General features: G+C 45.3%; 2 protein-coding genes across 2 annotated transcripts; both read left to right on the top strand.

Annotated features, from left to right (window-relative positions):
* The first annotated feature begins 307 nt into the window (after nucleotides 1-307).
* LOC307229172 (pre-B-cell leukemia transcription factor 1-like) lies at nucleotides 308-15,259 on the top strand. Its single transcript, XM_079999091.1, has 8 exons — nucleotides 308-1,669; nucleotides 4,941-5,014; nucleotides 10,289-10,533; nucleotides 10,893-11,083; nucleotides 11,219-11,354; nucleotides 11,454-11,610; nucleotides 13,584-13,670; nucleotides 14,598-15,259. Exons 1-7 carry the CDS (start codon nucleotides 1,482-1,484, stop codon nucleotides 13,625-13,627), a joined length of 1,035 nt encoding a protein of 344 aa, XP_079855217.1. The 5' UTR covers nucleotides 308-1,481; the 3' UTR covers nucleotides 13,628-13,670; nucleotides 14,598-15,259.
* A 1,623-nt stretch (nucleotides 15,260-16,882) lies between these two features.
* sid4 (secreted immunoglobulin domain 4) lies at nucleotides 16,883-19,226 on the top strand (the record flags this gene model as incomplete). Its single annotated transcript, XM_079999422.1, has 8 exons — nucleotides 16,883-16,931; nucleotides 17,452-17,598; nucleotides 17,679-17,813; nucleotides 17,921-18,093; nucleotides 18,176-18,362; nucleotides 18,463-18,642; nucleotides 18,738-19,004; nucleotides 19,109-19,226. The coding sequence occupies 8 exons, from the start codon at nucleotides 16,883-16,885 to the stop codon at nucleotides 19,111-19,113; spliced, it is 1,143 nt and encodes a 380-aa protein (XP_079855548.1). The 3' UTR covers nucleotides 19,114-19,226.
* Nucleotides 19,227-20,060: the final 834 nt, after the last annotated feature.

Genomic DNA, 20,060 nt, shown 5'->3' with positions numbered 1-20,060 from the left:
TCGCCTTTTCTTTGTCTAACATCCTTTGGTACAACGGGATCTTTGTTCCACACACCGAAGGACCAGCCGAAGGACCAGCCATCTCCCCAGACCGTATATACTGAAAGGAAGAGAGAGAGAGAGAGAAAAAAAAAACCCGTCTTTCCAGAGATGTCAACAGCCAACATCAACAACAACCGCGGTTGCCATGGTGACTCGATGAACTCGCCTCTCTGCGGTTTGAAAAGAAACTGCACCGTTCCCCCGGGGCCCGGTGACGTAGCGGCGAGGGACGAGAAGACCGAGCACTGGGAGGGAGGGAGGAGTGAGAGCCGCCTCGCCGAGGAAAGAAAACGGCGATAAACAAGCAATAGTTTGACGTGAAATCATTTTTTTTTTTTTTTTTTTTTTGGAATCACGGAGAAGTAAAGTCCGCGCGGTCGGGGCCGGAGGCGTTATCGATCCGTTTCGCGTGACTTTTGCGCGCTTGCATCGCTCGCACACTTTTAATGACTGTGCAGGTACCGGGACGGAAGGGAGAGATCGGTGGCGAGACCTTCGGGGGAGAAAGGCGAGGGCTGGAACCGAGAAGGGGGCCCCGTGCGGGACCGCCGCTCCGTCGGATTAGAAGCCACAATAAGCCGCACGCTCCGGCAGCGTTTCCACGGTGCACCCCGTGTTTCCTCCCGGCTCCCTCCCCGCCAGCGCCGCGCCGGTTGCGGGAGCTTCGGTGTGGAACCAGGCCGGACGGTCCTCCAGCGGCAGCGGGAATGATTAACGATCGCGCGGAGCCGGAGTGTCGCCGTTTTCCTCGCTCGTAGCGCAGCGCGCACCCTGCCTCCCTCCCCCCGCCCTCCCTCTCCCTCTCCCTCTCCCTCTCTCTCTCCCTCCCTGCCCGGTTGCATGGCTGACCGTTTCGGCCGCTCCGCCTTTCTCTTCCTCTCCGAGCTTCTCCCCCCGCACGGAGCCTCGCGCTCCCCGGAGCCTCGCGCTCCCGTGTTCGGCAGCGCGCGGTGCGGGAGCCGTGCAGCCGCGCGCCCTGCGCTCGAGCCCCGAACCGGATCCGCCCGACCGGGGCGTCGCGCGCCACAGAAGGAGCGTCGCTTGTAAAAAAAAAAAAACAACAACAACAAAAAAAACAAACAAACAAAAAACAACAACAACAAAAAAAAAGGTTGACTTCAACTTAACCCAACAAATAGATAAAACTCTTTTCTTTTTTTTTCTTTCTTGGTCGCCTTTGTTACAAGCCCCGGAACCACCATCTAACGGGACCAATAGGCTTGGTCACAATTTTATGACCTGTGTGTTTTTTTGGGGTTGTTTTTTTTTCCTGTAAATTTTTTTTTTTCCTGGCAACTTTTAAAGCTGAGATCGGAGCCGCTGCCTCTTCCTTCCCCGAAACAAGGGACCTTCCACTCATCCGCACCGGGACGGGTGACGCTCCCACCTATCCACCCCCCCCCCCGGTCCTGTCAAAAAGGGACATTTTGTGAAAAGCTATGGAGGACCAGGCCCGCATGATGTCGGGTCTCGTCGGACTGTCCGCACTGTCTCAGGGGGACATGGGGAACCCTGACGCCGTGCGGAAGCAGCACAACCTGGGGCAGCCGCAGCAGCAGGACATCGGGGACATACTCCAGCAGATCATGGCCATCACGGACGAGAGCCTGGACGAAGCCCAGGCCAGGTAAGACGGATGGAATAATAATAATACAACTACGAATACTACTACTATTAATAATAATAATAATAATAATAATAATAACAACAATAATAATGATAATAATAATAATGATAATAATAATAATAACAACAATAATAATCATAATAATATCAGGAGTAAATGGACGCAATACCTGAATAGGTGACAGTGAGGAATTAATGATTATGTGGCCATTATTCACACACACACACACACACACACACACACACAACACACACAAACACACACAAACACACACAAACACACACAGGAACACACAGGAACACACAGGAACACACACGAACACACACACACACACACACACACACACACACACACACACACACACACACACACACACACACACACACACACACACACACACACAGTCAGTGTAGTTTCATGCATACACCCTTAAATGTCTAATTAGGCTGAACTAAAATGATTTATCGGCCAATACGACAAAGGCCTGCACAGAGGGATGAATGCATGGGGGGGCGGGGGTGATGGTCTCTCCCAGAATTTGAAATGTAGATGTTCATTTGGGGGTCCACTGGGGGGTGAGGGTGGTGTTGAGCAGTTTGGGTGAAGCTGCTTATCGGTTGCGGGTCGACTTTGATGGAGATCAAATTTCATTCCGTTTGACCCTGTGCTTGCTGTAAATAGCCCCTGTGACCCAGGCCACCCCGCAACAAACACTATTTTACGCACAGACATAGACACACACACACACACACACACACACAGCATATTCACTAGCCTATAAAGGAATTAAATAGCATTCTCAACAAATCACTTATTCTAACTCTAGTAGTCAAAACAACTCTGGCCTCGCCATAATGTCAAAAATGTAAATAAAAACCTATGAAAGAAAGACATTTCAAGCAGTTTGTTGAGCAGGATTTTCCACGTGATCTTTCCTCCTCCTACAGTGAAAGAACCAGCTCTATCCCTGAACTAGACTTGACTTGACACCATTTCTAATATCATTTTACACCACGAACAGAAATGCTCCGTTCAATACATATGGATTAAAAATGTGAAATCGATGCATTGAGCCCTGAGCTCTTTCTAGTCATCCACAATAGAAACAAATTGTGGTCCATTCTTAAATCTACTGCCGCTACTTCAGGCAGCACATGGGCCGGGTGATCAGTGTGATGAGGAGTTCATTTCTCTTTTCAATTCTACCGGAAATCAAACGAGATACTAGAAAATATTGATACTAAATAGCCTACCTCCCACACTCAGTGCCTATATGAAATAAGTTGTGAAAATGGTGACCTTCATCACAAACAAAACTGATATTAATGATTTAATGATCATGTCATTTCCTCTTATGAAGTGATTGACAAATCATCCTCAAAAACTGCACTACAAATACTCTATCTACTAACACTACAAATACTCAGGCCGGCCACATATTTGGAAGTATATATTCCACAGACATTTGGACATTAGATAATCCTGAAGTGAAACTCCTACAATACGGAAAGCAGCTCATGATCGTGATTCCCTGGTTATATCACAACTTATATGTCAATACTCTGGAAAAAAACCCCAACTTTGGTGATTTGAATAATAATTTTGATACAGTTGACCATAGCATTTTTTAATGAATTGCTTTCTGCTTATCTAAACACTGAACTCTGAAAGTCAGTTTTTTTTTGTAGAGATGGGGCCGATGCGATCCAACATGGCATCGGGTGCCGATACTGAGGTCATTCACTCATCAGATGTCGGACAGATGTCGGACTGATTCACGTGCCGATCCAAATTCCATTCCATAGCTTGCGCTGGACCATGAACCCGCAGTTTTATTTTGCTAATTAAATGGTCTGCCCTCTCGAGAATTCAATTCTGCAAAGAATTAACCTGTTAAGCCCAATGCGCGAATAGGAACTGGCGGTTGGAGTTGGGCAAACCGTCACTGCACAACAGCCATTCAGCTGTGTCCTAATACAAATCGAATATGAAAAAAAACATTGAATGCTGAAATCGTCATGCGATTGTGTATTTATTTTCGAAATAAACAAGCAAATAAAAAAAAAATTATAAATGTTTTGACAAAAGTTAGCAAGTCAATTCACATGTGATATGTGATCCAATGAAGTTCAATATAAGTTCATCCAGTTTGTTGCACAGTGAACGCTTATTAGAGATATATTCCCATTAACGGCGTGCAAAGTCTGCGTCGGTGGAGACGCACGAGCCCATCGGCGCCTTTCCCTATTTTCCGGCGTATCACTGTGTGTACAAGGGAGAGTGCTCCTTTGACCAGAATGTCCGGTAATTCCACAGATGGCGATGAAAGTGGGAAATAAACCCGACCATTACAGAGTTCCCAATCACTGGCATGCGGATCATGCCGGACCGCGGGGCATTTGCCACCAGGCTGTGAGAACACAGGCAGGACTTTTTCAGGAGCCATCTGCAATCTGCTCCGCATCGGCGCAGCAGCAGGAAACGGAGTAAATTAAATACATCTAGAGTTCTTATTTGCTTTGTTTGGAGAAAAGATTGCTCTGATCGGCGCTGCAGAGCTGCGGAACTGTGCATAACCCCCCCACCCCCCCCCCCTACTAAATTTGAGCATAAAAACTTTGAATATATTTGAAAATTTGAAATAATAAAGCATATCCTTTCGAATGGGATTATAGAGGAGTATCTAAACAACAATAATAGGAAGATCACAACTGTGATTGTCTTAACCAGTGTGTCTGTGTTGTGTCAGCTGCAAGTTCTGAAACGTGCGACTGGATTGTATTGTTCGGGTTTTTTTTATATCTGTAGTTTGTTCCCGGTTCTCTCTTGGAAAAGATATGTAATCTCAATGAAATAAGTAGATCATTTTATACAGAGACACATGCACACAGTTCCATTCAGTTCCTCTCATTTCCCTTCACATTTTGGTTGACTTGAGTATGATCAAGTGGATTAGACAGTTATGTGCTCAGGCCTGTTTTCATTCAAAAGCTTTAACTGGTCGGGTGGCAAACTTAACACACACCTAAAGCCAGAGAGGTTAACAAAGACCTTCATTGTGTGTTTGTGTGTGTGTGTGTGTGTGTGTGTGTGTGTGTGTATGCGTGTATGGGTGTGTGTGTGTGTGTGTGTGTGCGTGTGTGTATTTGATTGTGCATATTGTCATGTCAAATTGTGATACCATGTCTGTTTATATACGGCTGATTTTAAGTTGGAATCCAAGCGGTTCACAGTCACTCAATCTTTCTCTGTGTTTCTGTTTCTACATAAGGAAACATGCGTTGAACTGTCATAGAATGAAGCCGGCGCTCTTCAGTGTCCTTTGTGAAATCAAAGAAAAGACAGGTGAGTTCCCTGATTCCTTTTCTTCCCCCCTCTTGACAACCAATGAACGCACGCGTAACAGCCGACGGTAACAGCATGGCCTCCGAAATGCTTGTCCTGGAGAAGGAGAGGGCGTTTCTGCCTCCTGACTTTGATTTTGCCAAAGTACCTGTGATGAATGACTCTCTCTCTTTTCTCACCCCCTTGTTCCTGTCCCACGTGTGGCCTGCTCTCTTGAGTGAATATATTAAAATGTTTTCCTCTGTGATCTGTCGTGGAGATGGCCGTCTCCCTCCCCCTGTGTCTCAAACGGCCAGGGCTTCCACGGGTTCACAGGCTCCACATGCTGTGGCTCGAGGAATTGATTGACTCAGTAGAAATGTTGTATATGGGAGATGTGGGGTACAATTGGAATATTCAAGTATTTCATTCCTTATTTTGGGCACATACAATGGACTCACATCCAAGTTATGAGAAACACATTTTATGATTGTTGAGATAATGTAGCGGGAGTACTAAGTAATGTAAACATCTTATCTCGGCCCGTTGGCTTTAATGAAAACCACATGTTGTTTCAATGGCGTCACACCCATCAAAACAACCGCCAATACCGCACACTCACAATCGACAGTGACCCAGCTCAAGTCTTAACCACATCCAGCTCATAAAGTGCATGTAACTACACTCACTTGTGTTCAATTTATATAGTCGTTTTGTATCGGAATAATTCAAGGTAAATATATAACCGAGCCCAACAAAATCAAATAACTCTGCGACTTATCAGTTAATATCACTTGCAGATGTGAGGATTTTCCTTGTGTTTTAGGAATAAATCCGCAACAGATGAATCTGCAACAGATTTATTCCCAGTGGGGTTTGGCGGTTTCATTCCACACGGTTATGAGACGCGGTGCAGCCTCTGTCACGATCCTATTCAGCTCAAAAAAAAACTTGGGGAACGCCGCTTGGCGGCCATGAGTAGACTGGGTCATCGTTCGGCTTTATCTGCTCATTTTCGTCTGCTCCGATTTCCTTGTTTTTGCGTGATTGTCGCCCTGTCGGAATGTGCAACGTCTTTGTTGAACACGGGAACGTGAAAATGGCAGAAAGGGTGAAATAGACAGAACAGCGAGCAGAAAAACCAACCGCCAGGAAAGCGGGGTTTAGGGAAGTGGGACCAAGGGGTTGGAGGTTTGAAGACGGAAAAGAGAACGACGCGGGCCACAGTTCTAGTCCCGTGTAAAATCCCTCTTCTCCTCCCTATATCTCGTTCCTGGATTTCTCAGACAATCTCTCTTCACATAAATACTCTCTGTCCCTCTCTCTGTCATCAATCACCATTTTCCCTCCCTCTCTGTCCCGAGTTAGAACAGATTAAAAATAACTCCTCACATGACAACAACAAGCAGTCAAAAAATACTGTTGTTTTCTAAGGATGTGTATCACCACCGCCGCCACCCCCACCCCACCCCACCCAGCCACACCCCACCCCACCCCTCCACCCGCCATCCTCCATCCTTTGCGGTTCCCTTCACTCTCTGAATATATTTGTTCATTTTCCTGTCATCCTAAATCTGTCTCTCTGTCTTTCCCTCCTCTGCAACCCCTCTGCCATACTATTCCACACCCACTCACTATTTTTATCTTCCCTCCTTTTTTTTTTTTTGTTTTTTCTTTCGCCTATTTCTGAGAGGAAGCCAGGGAACCAAACCAACCTGTTTTGTATTTTTTTTTTCTCCACGGAGGCAAAAGACCAACAACGGCAAAAGAGTGATGGGGACAGATAGCTAAAGACAGAAAGGCGCGAGAGGGTCACAAAATAAAAGTGGGAGGGACGCCGAGGAACGGAGAGAGAGAGACAGATTGATGGATGAGTTGGAGGGAGATGCAGTAATGGTTTTGTTTCATGGATTGGCAGACAGTTGATAAGCTCCAGAACCCGAGTTCCTGTCGGCCCTCCCCACTTACACTCATTCTCGCTGGGGGGCCGCTGCCACCTGCTGCCCCTGCGCCTGCCTGACTCTGGTGGGCCCGCAAAGTTGTTGTTTCGCGTTGCCGGAGCGTTCTGCGTTGTGACACTTCTCGGCTACTAATGCCCGGGCCTTGGTATCTGATTCACAAATAATACTAACATGTACGTATCAGTTCACTAGTCTGCGAGAGTTCTCCTGGCTCTCTTGCTTTAATCTGCAACATATTTACTCCCATTGGGCTGCCGATCTCATTCATGTGCTCACCGTACAGGGTGGGCGTTCTGGGAGGTTTGCCCGTGATCCAGAGTAATTATCGATTAATTAAAATTAATGGGACCTGGCTCTCTCAAACTTCATAATTCTCCACACACTCTCTCGCTGTCCCTCCTCCCACCCTTATGCATTTATGTTTCCTCCAAAAAACAGTTCCCCCTTTTTGTGATCCTCACTGCATTTCATTGATTGAAATTCATTAAATTCAAGCAATGGCTAAAATGGTGGATGCTGAGAGGGGGGAGAGAGGGGCTTATTGGAGGAAAGTATGTCCAAAATATACGGTATAACCCACGAGCGAGAAGGAGATCGGGAGGGGGGAGGTAGTAAGGGATTTCTTTTTCTAAACTGTAAGCTGTCCTAATCCACCCCTCCCTCTTCTTCCATACTTCCAAGAAACTAGGGGATCCTCTTTACGGTCCGCTGTCTGCAACCCTGGTAGACACACACAAAGATGTACACACACACACACACACACACACACACACACACACACACACACACACACACACACACACACACACACACACACACACACACACACACACACACACACACACACCTATTACACATCATTTCAAGCACATTGAACATAAACGCTCAAGCATTCAGGCACTTGCACATGCAGACATAAGTGTGCGTATGAAGTGAGGAGAGAGGGGGTTTGTTCGTCGAGATACATAATCAAGTGTTAATGGATTATTAACAGTTTGGATTACACAGTAATCTGGTTCATTTGCTCCACAAAAGGGGTTTAATGCAGCAAACATATATTTACAGTGCCACAATTGCCACGGCTGTTATGCAACGCAGCAGTTTGGATTAGCGAGGGCCAGGGGTGATTGGGACGCAGGTAAAAGTCAAGGTTAGAACGTTCTCATGTAGTGTTGTGCATGTGCATAACTCTGTGTGTGTGTGTATGTGTGTGTGTGTGTGTCTGGTGTGTGTGTGGGGCTTCGCTGTAGACTGGCGGTGCGCCAGATGCAGACGCTGTCATAGCCCTCGTTGTGGGATTATGAATGTGAGACGATCCCTGGAACTACACAGTAATTGCCACCTAATTTGCATAACTGTGCAAATTAATGACCTCTCAAATGAGCATTCATTTTTCACAGGGTCTTTAGTAGCTCCTTAAGAGCCGGCGTTAATTAACGGCTCTGTGTGTGTGTCTGCGTGGATCTCTGACTATGTGCTTTTTTCTTGTCTTTTTGGCTGGGGGATGCCGGACAAAGCTGGCATCCAAACCATAGCAACAGCTACTGCTTTTCTTTTCTGTTCTTTCTTGCTCCCTGACTCCCTTTTTGTCTTTGTCTGCTCTCTCCGTCCGTCCACAAATCACAATGTGTGCGTGTGGCCAACGCCGGAATACACAATACAGACTAACAGAGACTAAATTGACTTGATCTACTTACACCCCCTATGGCAACGACAGGGACACAAGCAGAGCTAGAGCTAAGTTTCTTATATCATTAGGGGGTCTGCGTAGCTCTCTCTCAATGCTAGACCATGTGCACGTTTAACTGTTTCATTTTATCGGCCGCTTTATTCTTCTGGAGCTTTCATAACGATTCCATATTATGTTGATAGGCTTCGGGGTGGGTTGCTCTAATATTTCAGCAATATAGCAATGTAGGCAACAAGTGTCCATTGTCCCATGTTGTCTAGGAAGATTGGCCCAAATGTCTAGGTCACAGGAGATTAGATTATGAGAAGCAAGTGGCCCGTGTGGGCGCCTTGTAGACGTTTGCAATTGTTCGAATTGATTTCAAATGCCGTAATTGTTTGTACATTTATTTTCTTTTAATATGTGGAAATCCAGTGGCGTCAAGGACATTCCAGTTGGTGACATCAAGGAAAAGTTTCACACAAAGAACAAAACTAGACCATTTGCATGCAGCGTTAGACACCCAGTGTTGTAAGATAGTACACTCTGCTGGTTGCCAGGGGAACCACAACTTCTTTGTGATTCACAAGCCATGCCTAAAACCTAGCGACCTGTCTCTGCCGGGATAATTACCAAAAAAGTGAAAAAGTCAGATGAAGAGTCAAATGATTCTGTACAACAAACACAGATGTTTTTCAGCATTCGGTTATTTTTTCTTTATTTACTGTCACAAATTATATTAACACTGAAACGGTTTTGTTCCTTTACGTTTCATTTCTAAATATATTCTTCCTTTCAGCCAAATATGGAAATCATAGCCTATTTTCATCATTTTAGTCCATACAGTATTATGACATGACCGAAGACATGTGGCACAAAAACAATTCTATCTATCTTAGACGACGAAGAGCTTGGAATTGTAGACATGGGTCACGGCACCGTTAAACAACACTGCTATGTTGCATATTTTATTCTAATTGTATTTCTGTATGTACTCCTGCTTTTCTTCTCTTATTTGTCTCACCCTAAAGTGACGATTTCAGACAGAGCGGCCAGCATGTCTTCAGTATTTCTGGGGAGACCTCATATATATCTCTGGATTGCTCTTTATTTTTTTAATCCCTTTTAGGAAATTGACCTGTTGCAGCAGCAGGGATAAAGACGCTTGGCGGTGGCACAGGGTGCAGGAGGGAATGGCCACGCATGGGCAGTGTAAACATTATATGATGCTTTTGCCCAAAGGGACTTAAAACGTATTCATACATCGATGCAGGCAGCCATGCAAGGCTCGTCGGGAGCAGTTAGGGGTTAAGTATCTTGCTCAAGGACGTTTCAGCACGCTACCTTGTGACCCTGATCCAGTGCCATTAACATTGCAAACTCCCACACCACTAAAATCCATGGACAGGGGGTATAGGGGGATAGGGGATGTGAGGAAATGTGAAGAAAGAAAATAAAAAAAAAATTGCCAAGAGTGAGAAACCGCAACTGGCAGCCACCCAGACTGATGCCAGTAGCAAATACAGGATAGCAGTTTTATTAGATAATTGCATTAGTCGCAGAAACTGAAAATCCATGGAATATGTTGTCAAGTTTTTGTCTGCCATTGTCATTTGAACTCTCTGTTCACCAATGCAATTTCCTACCTCTCCCACATCTCCACAGTCCTCAGTATCCGTGGCATCCAAGAGGAGGACCCCCCGGACCAGCAGATCATGCGGCTGGACAACATGCTGTTAGCGGAGGGTGTTTCCGGTCCCGAGAAGGGCGGGGCCTCAGCCGCAGCGGCGGCCGTGGCCGCGGCTGCCGGAGGGTCACCCAGCGACGGGAGCATAGAACACTCCGACTACAGAGCCAAGCTCGCCCAAATCCGACAGATCTACCACTCTGAAATGGAGAAATACGAACAGGTGTGCATTCATGTGATAAGTACTGTAGCACCATTTTTGAAGGCATAGTACAAAGTCCGACTTTGTTGTTTACTGTTTACTTACTGTTGTTTACTGTTGTTTGGTCGCTGTTATTTCCGAAACGTGCAAACGGGGCCATAACATAGACCTCCTATGTTCTTCCAGTAAATGTTAATATCTACTGTTCCTTCAGTGGATAAGTATGCAAACATTTCGGGAGCACGGGAAAATTCAGGACTGTCCTTTTCTTTTTCTGTGTTTCTGCTGTATTTCTCCCCCTCGTTTTTATTCTTTTATTTTCGGTTTTCCTCTCTGACGAACCCACTTAACGCCGCTCTGTCTCCTCTCCCCCGATGCAGGCGTGCAGCGAGTTCACCAACCACGTGATGAACCTGCTGAGGGAGCAGTCCCGCACGCGGCCCATCTCGCCCAAAGAGATCGAGCGCATGGTGGGCATCATCCACCGCAAGTTCAGCTCCATCCAGATGCAGCTCAAGCAGAGCACCTGCGAGGCCGTCATGATCCTGCGCTCTCGGTTCCTGGACGCCAGGTTGGTTACCTTTTCTCTGCCTTTCTGTCCCTTCATGCTTTCATGCCAAGCAAAAACGAAAGTGGGCGTGGGGGGGTGGGGGTTGATAAAGGTTCATCTGTTCCTTTAATGATTCAATCTTCATTCCCGGCTCAGACGAAAGCGGCGAAACTTCAACAAGCAGGCGACAGAGGTGCTGAATGAGTACTTCTATTCGCACCTGGCCAACCCCTATCCCAGCGAGGAGGCCAAGGAGGAGCTGGCTAAGAAGTGTTCCATTACCGTCTCTCAGGTCAGGATCTGGGAAGGAGGTTTCTTTATCTCCACATTCCCAAAAATTTGAATTCGCTCGGCTTCTGTGTTTTAAGCGTCTCCCTTTAAACTATTTCAGGTGTCAAACTGGTTTGGTAATAAGAGAATTCGGTATAAGAAGAACATTGGGAAGTTTCAGGAGGAGGCGAACCTTTACGCTATGAAGACAGCTGTGGATGCAGCCAGTGTGTCTTCACACGCTAGTCAAGCCAACTCCCCAGCAACACCAAGCTCAGGTACGCACGCACGCACGCACACACACACACACACACACACACACACACACACACACACACACACACCCCTTTCCCACTGCATCAAAATCACTATTTGTCACCAGTGGGATAGGAAAAACCCGGGTCTCAGTCCTGGGTCAAATGACCTGGCAACAGACCCGGGATTTAATCGGCTTAACCGGCTTTACCTGCGCGATGCCTGTTGAAATTCGGGACACTAACGCTTAAATAGATAGGAATATCCATGTATCATTCCAACATTTCATATCCCATTAAGAATCCAAAATCAAAATCAGAAGTTATTGACTTTTTTCCGCATGGGGGACCGTGAAATGTTGTGAGTGTGGGGATCGCACCGTGGGGACCACAGCGGAGAACCTCCACGCCCCCTGCCGTTCTCCGCTCCCCACCGCCGAAGGACCGGTGCGCACACCGGCAGCATGGAGTATCCATGCTCCATGCATGCCGGTGCTCCATGCTGCTTCTACTCTAGTGTCGTTCATGAACGATCCGATTCTTTTGAAGGGCTCAAAATACTTTTCTCTGTTTTTAGTTTTACAGTTTTATATCGTTGTTTGTTTAAGTTGTTGTCGGCTCCTCTATTGTTTTGTTCCCAGTCACACTGGAACCATGACACGCCCCTTTTCCGGCGTGTTTGCGATGTCAAACGTGACGCACTAGAAAAACACAGCATTTCTCCTGGCAATGGGAAAGGTGTCAATCACCTATTTATAGAAGGTTGACCCGCTAATTTTGGTGTGAAAACGGCAACAGCACACACACACACACACACACACACACACACACACACACACACACACACACACACACACACACACACACACACACACACACACACACACACACACACACACACACACAGTGCTCCCTATTTTACATGCATATAAATCCAAATCTCACACTTGTCCACAAATCACCGCAGCCTCACTTGTGATTGGCTGAATTCTCCAGGCTCTTTCGGCTCCCACACTCAGGCTCCCACGGGCCCAGCCCACCTGGGTTTGCACTCAGCCAATCAGGATGGGTTATTTTTCTACCCTCAAATGCAGCCTCAGGTATGACCTGCTGCGGGATCCTTTCCCTTCCCCGAGACTCCCAGACCGACCTTCCCCCAAGTGCTGCTTAGCTGTACTTCCTCTCCTCTAGTTTATTTCCCTGATTCCTTATTCCACTGCGGCCCTGGCTAATGGTAGTAAATATATACAATTAGAGTATCTATAGCCTAGCCAAATATTACTATCCCTTAGACTAGTTGGAGTTGTGACCTTTTATAATGCTCCCGTTCAAAAAGGTGGCTTGGCTGAACTAATGAAACTAAAGCTTGGAGGACCTGTGACCTTTAAGGGGAAGAGTTATAAATGTACCACACATACCCTTATAGTTGCAGGTTAGGCAGTATTCACATGTACGCCTGAATTTAAAAAATACGAGCGTGACTGCAGTGAAACCATCTCGGTTGCATTTTTTGTTGGCATTTATTTAGCTACTACTAGGCTATATCACATTAATGTTACCAATATTGTGTAGGAAATCTCTAAATTGAGTACGGTAAACCAACACGAAAATGCTCTTTATATATCTTCATATATTTTAAGGCATGGATTACCGTATATGCTCTGGAAATCTCTGGATTGTTGTGATCAGCTCCTCCATTTTTCCACACAAGAGCCTGCTCCGACTGATACCACATCTGTAGAAATCTCATTGGGTGATGTAACCGGTTGATGTTGAATTGTAATATTGGTCAACATTCAACCAGCCTTTGCCTCTTTCGAACAGACTCGTTTGCGCCATCTTAGCTCAGAGCGCCTCACCAGTCCTACATTTTTTATTTATTTATTTCAATGAGTTGTTGAGATGTACTTCAATGCACATGTGAACACTGCCTCGGACTGTTGATTTCGACTTTTCCAATACAATTTTCAACACGACGTGTACTGTCTGTCGTACAGGAGGATACCCCGCCCCATGTTACACTCCTGACGGGAGGTTATGAGGACCTGCATGGAGGAACTCCGCTCCCTCCTAACTGTCTACACGTGAGTAGACACGCCGTCCAGCAGGTGGTCCATTCCTGGCGGAGTACACAGTACAGCACAACCCGCCGTCAACCCTTTTGGCCGTTTCTTTATTTGTCAACACGAAACTCCTGTCGGATTCTCTTTACTCTGGCTTTTTTTTTTTTCCCATGATACAAAAGGATGTGTGGATGAGTGTGTTGACATGTACATTAACACTGTGATGACTGGGGATAATCTGGTTACGGGAATAATTCAATTAAAGCATTTACATTGATAACATTAGAACAATGACGACCACAACCCCACTTTACGTGTTTGACTTAATAGTTGGATTTAGACAATTATTGAGTTTGCTTAGTCTGATCTATGACCTTTCCCCTGATTCACTAAAGCAAATAAAGTTTTTTTTATGTAACAACTACAATAATTCGTGCCCTCATTTGAGATCAGAATGCATCCAAAAAGCTCTTAAACATTTGTTTATTGAAATTTGTCCTAAATTTAGATAAATAAATCCATCAAGTAATTATTCTTCCTCATTATGGATTTAATACAGGTATAAATATATAAATAAATAAACTGAATTGCAGCCAGTGATCCCTTAAAAAAAATCATATCTTAAACAAACAATTAAATAAAAACTTTAAATAAAGATGATTACGTATAAATCAAAACAAAATAAAATATGCTGCATGGGGAAAGAAATGTCCACGTGTCCAGCTGTGCTATGGCTGCTGCCTCCTTTGTTACCGTTTCTTTACTGACCTCAGATGATCTTCACTGCACGATCGATCAATTTGCAACGGGGATCCCGTCTTTGTCGTCCCCTTTGCCAAAGTTTCTTCCATCCCTTTTTCGTTTCTTGATCTGAAAGACTCTGGGCGTCGGCGGACCCTCGGTCCATCAGCCTCTTAAGAGCCGGTGTCTCTCTGACCCCTCCCCCAGGTTGAAGAGGTTTGGCAGGACGGTACTAACGCCCACTCCGCGGCTTCCCCCCCTGGAGCGCTGGGCAGCGTGCACTCCGACACCTCAAACTGAGAGCGCACCTCCCCGGCTCCTGCTCCTCCAACTAACACCGACGCTGAGGTTCCCCTCTCGCCTGCAGTCAAACCTCAAGCCAAGCCGCAAAACAAACTCCACAAAAGACCAACCCTCCTTTTTTTTTTTCTCTCTCTCTCTCTCTCTCTCTCTTGTTTTTTTTTTTTTTTTGACACCATGAGTCTGCCATAACATTTATTCCAACACGTTCTTTCCTTCTCGTTTTTTTTAAAATAAAGTAAATCTAGTCATTGATGTAGAGAGGCGTTTTCTAATACTGTTTCGCAATGGGGCATCTGCTTGTTCATGGCCTGGAGCCAGAAGTGGATTCATTATGATATTTTAAAGAACAAGGAAAAGGTTTAAAAGAAAAAAAAAAAAGAAATGTAACTTGTCTTTCATGCATGTAGTCATTTTTAGATGTTTAGCAATGATTGTATTTTTCTTTTCTCTTGAACTTTTTTAAAAAAAAATGTTGCTACAGAGAATAAATGTATAGCTACAACAAGACCTTCTAAATGGCAAAAAATAACCAAAAATGAATAAACACATTGTATGTCAGTTACTAAGATGCTGCTTCCTGAGATGTTTTCCTTTCGGCAAATGCACATTTCGAAACCTTGCCTTCAGTAAACAGTGTTGTTTTGTCCAGGGTAAGGGTTTCCAATAAGCAGACAAACATATCAGCCAAAAACAAACTTGCTGCTGGGGTTGATTGTTACAGAGTTAAACGATGGAAAGACAACTGCAGCCACCGGTGTCTGTGAAATAAAATGCAGACACCAGTTATGACACCATTGTCCAGGATGTGGTAAAAAGCTATACAACTGTACATGACATACTTTAGGTGACTGTGGCTACACTAAGAGTGTTTAGTTATGGCGTTCATTGCTTTTTTTCTTAGAAAATGTTTACAGTGAACAGGCACAGAGCACAGGCCATGAACCCAGAATTACGTATTTAGATGTCTTGTGTATTTCACCTATGAAATCAACCGCAGAGGCCTGCCAAGCCCCAGTACTGGCCCTTTGCTTCTTTCACAATGCTGTGGCCACGCTTGAGAAATTCTTCTTTTCTTTGCCTGAAACATACTCCTGCGAGAACTGTTATGGAGCAAAACCCCAATCCCCATACCACCAAAGCGTTAGTGTGCTTACCTTATAGCATAATAAATTTGTGCCTTATCCCATGTAAACCTTAAATCCTCATATGCAGATACACCGGATGGTTTTAAGAACCGTGTTTGAAAGTTAGAGATAGTTTACTGGCTTGATATCCTTCTTTACCCGGAAAATTTATTCTGATCTTATACTGCACTACAAATGAAGGGATTTGTCAGAATATCTGTTCTCACTTCAAAAATTGTCTCGCTGGTTCGAATTAGTCCGAGGTCAAAATGTGAATGTAAAGACTCCTTGCAGTCAGATTTTAGAAAATGGGTTTTTCACGTAAAGCTGCGAATATCTGCGAATGTCTTCTTGGCGTTCATCTGGATCAGCCCAGGTAGAGCGGTATAACTGGTTGAGCTATTATTACTTAAGTTATTATTAAGTTATTAATTCAGTTTACTCTTATTCCAGCATGACTTGAAATAAAAGACCCAAGTGACTTGTCATTATATGATTATTACAAAGACTAAGTATAAGGGTAATTGAATACCACTTTGAGCCCGGTAACCCTCCACAATCTTTCATCAAGAGAATCGCACTCGCAACCCGACCCAGATATTCACCTTTGACCGGGACCAAAACAGAAACGGCAACAACTGTGTTTGAGCAAACCTTTGGCTTTCTTTTGTCATTATTTACTATAGAAAATACATTAAGAAAGGTGAAAATATGCTTATATCAGGTGGGTTCCTGGAAAGGAGTGTTTCAGCGTAGCACAGTGTTATATTGTTTTTGCCGTGGTCAATACAATTTGAAAGAACTGCATGCAATTACTCAAATTAACAAAATATGACATCCAGGAAGTCTGGAAAAAACGTTGGTAATATGTTGTCAAAAATCGTTTTGGACATAATAATAGTATGCACTTGGAATAACAGAGCGCACCAACTCTTTGTAGACTTTCTGACATTGATCTGTGGGTAAAAACTGAGCTGGGAAAAGAGTAAACAGTCAGTGAGGGTAAAAGGTTGAGATGAAGGGAAACACAGGGAGAGCAACGTGTGAAACAGCTCTCAGTCCATCATGGATGCCTCCTCAGCAGCAGTGATCCTGTGTTCTCTACTATGTTCAGGTAATTTATCTGGTTTGGAAGACTTTTTGAATTGAATTTTAGGCTAATTTCAAATCAATCAGAACGAATGCAAACTCCATTTCAATGTGTTTTGACCGTTGACCGTTAAATTACCAGTGCCGGCAATTTAGACTGGCTATTGTTTTAAGACATGTGCTTAATAGTTGCAATTAATTTGTGTTCTTTGTAATATTTCATTAACTTTTCTACAGGAAAGTAATACTTTTGACGGCTTACCATGGTAATACAATAACCGTCAATATTCTCTCCTTGCTACAGTCCTGTGCATTTTGCCCTTATTTTGCTTGCTCGTCGAGTAGCTATCTCATCCAATCAGTGTATTTGTCTAGTTTATTTACTTTGGGGTGGTTTTTAGTTTGCACATAATGCCCAGACCTGACTCAAGGTTCACAGGGTTCCAGTGGACTTGTGGTTAGGGTTAGGGTTAGGGTTAACCCTAACCCTAACCCTCTCCTGTGTTGTGTGTGTGGTTTGTGGTTTACCCTCTGCTTCTCCTCAGTGGGGGCCCAATCTCCCGTCCTGCTGGTGGAGCCTCGGGCGGCTGCTGTGCGCCAGGGAGAGTCTGTCAGCTTTAGGTGCAGTGTGGTGAGTGGGGCGCGGCCCGTCCAGCTGGAGTGGAAGAGGAACCACAACCAAGCATTACCAGGTCGGTTCTTGCTGGGCTTCGCACACTGCTCTACTGACTTCACGACAAGGATGACTTCGTAATTCTGGATATTTCTCTAGACAATGCGAAGACTGGTCCTGATGGTTCTGTACTGACCATCTCTAATGCCCGACCTGCGAACCAGGGACAGTACCGCTGTGTGGGTGCCAACAACGTGGGCCGCAACACTGGAACAGCCGTGCTGAATGTCAGATGTGAGCTTTGACTTTTTCACTTTGGGTTTGGGTAATAGTACGTGTGTTTATCATCCGTTTACTTAGTTTAGTCTTATGTCCCATGTAATGCTGATCACCCTCTTCAGATGCTCCTAAAGTGAGCGTGGCTCCAGTCGGGCCCCTGCATGTCAGGGTGGGCGAGCCTGTGTCCATCGAATGCCGTGGCGCCGGCAGACCACGTCCCACCCTGACTTGGAAACGCCAGGGCTCCACCCTCAAGCTTGTTACCGCAGCAACCAACGATGCTAACACCATACAGGTGAGTCACACGCACACAATCGACCACCGTCGTAGTCGTTGCCGACCGTGTCCTTCTCAATCGTCCATGGCTGTGTTCCCAGTGGGATGCGGTGCGTCCGGAAGACTCGGGTGTGTACGTGTGCCAGGCTGAGAACCACGAAGGTATGACGGAGGTCAAAGTTGAGGTCGTCGTTGAAGGCGGCCAGGGCGCACCGGTGGCCTCGGTGAGCGCTGAGGAAATTACGGCAGTGGAGGGACGTGTGGTCACGATGGAATGTCAGGCCAGTGGTAGGACACTTGTGTTTGTCTGTCTGTGTTACGAACGGTATGGGTTTCTTCTGCTGCCCGTGTCGTCTTGTTCCACTTCTTTTCACAACTATTTTCTTAGGATCTCCCCAGCCTGTAATCGCCTGGTCCAAGTTACGAGCACCCCTGCCATGGAGACACACAGTGGCGGGCGGCCTTCTGACGCTGACCAATGTTGGACGTCAAGACTCGGGACAGTATATCTGTAATGCGACCAATGTCCATGGATACAGCGAGGCGTACATTCAGATGGAGGTAGAATGTGAGTAAAGGAAGCAGCATCACACCTAGAGGTGTTATTTTTAGCCGCTCATGGTCATGACGAGGATAATTTGCTTGCGCTCTCCTGCTTCATAGCCCCTCCGTACGCCACGTGCCTTCCCGATCAGGTGAGGCTACGAGCGGGGGACACCCTGCGCCTGCAGTGCCTCGCCCACGGCTCGCCTTCAATCAGCTTCCAGTGGAGCCGAGCGGGCAGGGCGGCCATGTCCCCAGAGGCAGAAACCACCCAGGATGGCAAGCTTCTTATAACCCAGGTCACACTGGCAGATAGTGGAACCTACAAATGTGTAGCCACCAACCACATTGGCTCCAGCGAGGCACTGGCCAAAGTCACAGTCAAAAGTGAGTGTTTGATTAGAGACGTGCGTACTCTCTGCTCTGCAGTTTCAAAGTCCATAATTATGACTAAGCTCTCATGTTTCTCCCTGTCTCTCTATCTCTCTCAGATTGAGATCAACTGCTCCTCTTGCGCTTCCTCTAACCAGTCTCCAGTTTAACAAAACCACTAAACATAACAGACCAGCGCTTCCTGCAAGAACCTACGACCACAAAGATGAACCAGATGTTTCGTAAGACAGCTGGGTCAAATTATCTAATCAGAAATAGAAGATAAACACTAAAATCATGTTATCAGTGTGTTTGGCAGTGCTGTAGCAAATCATCAATTTTGTATGATGTATTTTTTTCATAAAAACATTTTTGGGGCTAGTTTAGTGCACGAAAGCTCATTTTATTTGCCCTGGAATGGTGTAAATGGTTCAAGCTGATGTTTGAGAACCTGCAGCACGGCTCCCGTACCGCTCTGTTATCATGGCTTGACCTGTCAGCTGACAAGTCTACATGATTACTGTTTTATTTTGCAGAGAAATTTACAACAGTAAACAACTAAAACACTTACATGATATTGATTTCCATTTTATATTAAAACGTTTGCTCCCTCAACCACTAGGGGGCAACATGCAACCATTACGTTCAAGTTCAAGAGATTATTTGTCACATACATATACATACGTTCATACATATATGCAGTGAAATGTCATGACACCCGGTGATTACGCACAATAAGCTCTATAAATACTAAAAAATACCAAAATGTAAACCAGGGGTCTCAAACACAAACCAGCTGGGGGCCACTGGCAAGGTTGTCTTCCCCTTGGGGGCCGTGTTAAACATCAAGGGAAACACAAGGTTAAAATCAAGGGAAAAACTGTCCTGTAAACCTAATGTTTCATGTAATCATATTTCTTTGTTATATTCTTTTTTATTCTGTTTTGTATTCTGAAAAATGTGAGTGGTACTTTTAACATTAATTTGCGAGCCAGCTTGAACAACAAGTGATTAACATGCATTCAATATGTCACATTAAATTGCCTCACGGGTCAGATGAGGCACCCGGGC

This window comes from Zeus faber (genome assembly GCF_960531495.2).
Source record: "Zeus faber genome assembly, chromosome: 4".
NCBI lineage: Eukaryota > Metazoa > Chordata > Actinopteri > Zeiformes > Zeidae > Zeus > Zeus faber.
This window is presented reverse-complemented; position numbering and strand designations above follow the sequence as displayed.

What these genes read in the sequence shown, in the direction of transcription:
- LOC307229172 (XM_079999091.1), top strand. Translation starts at nt 1,482, where the DNA reads ATGGAGGACCAGGCCCGCATGATGTCGGGTCTCGTCGGACTGTCCGCA. An exon ending in CTGGACGAAGCCCAGGCCAG is followed by an intron (nt 1,670 to 4,940) that starts GTAAGACGGATG and finishes TTTCTACATAAG; the next exon opens with GAAACATGCGTTGAACTGTC. An exon ending in GTTCCATTACCGTCTCTCAG is followed by an intron (nt 11,355 to 11,453) that starts GTCAGGATCTGG and finishes AAACTATTTCAG; the next exon opens with GTGTCAAACTGGTTTGGTAA.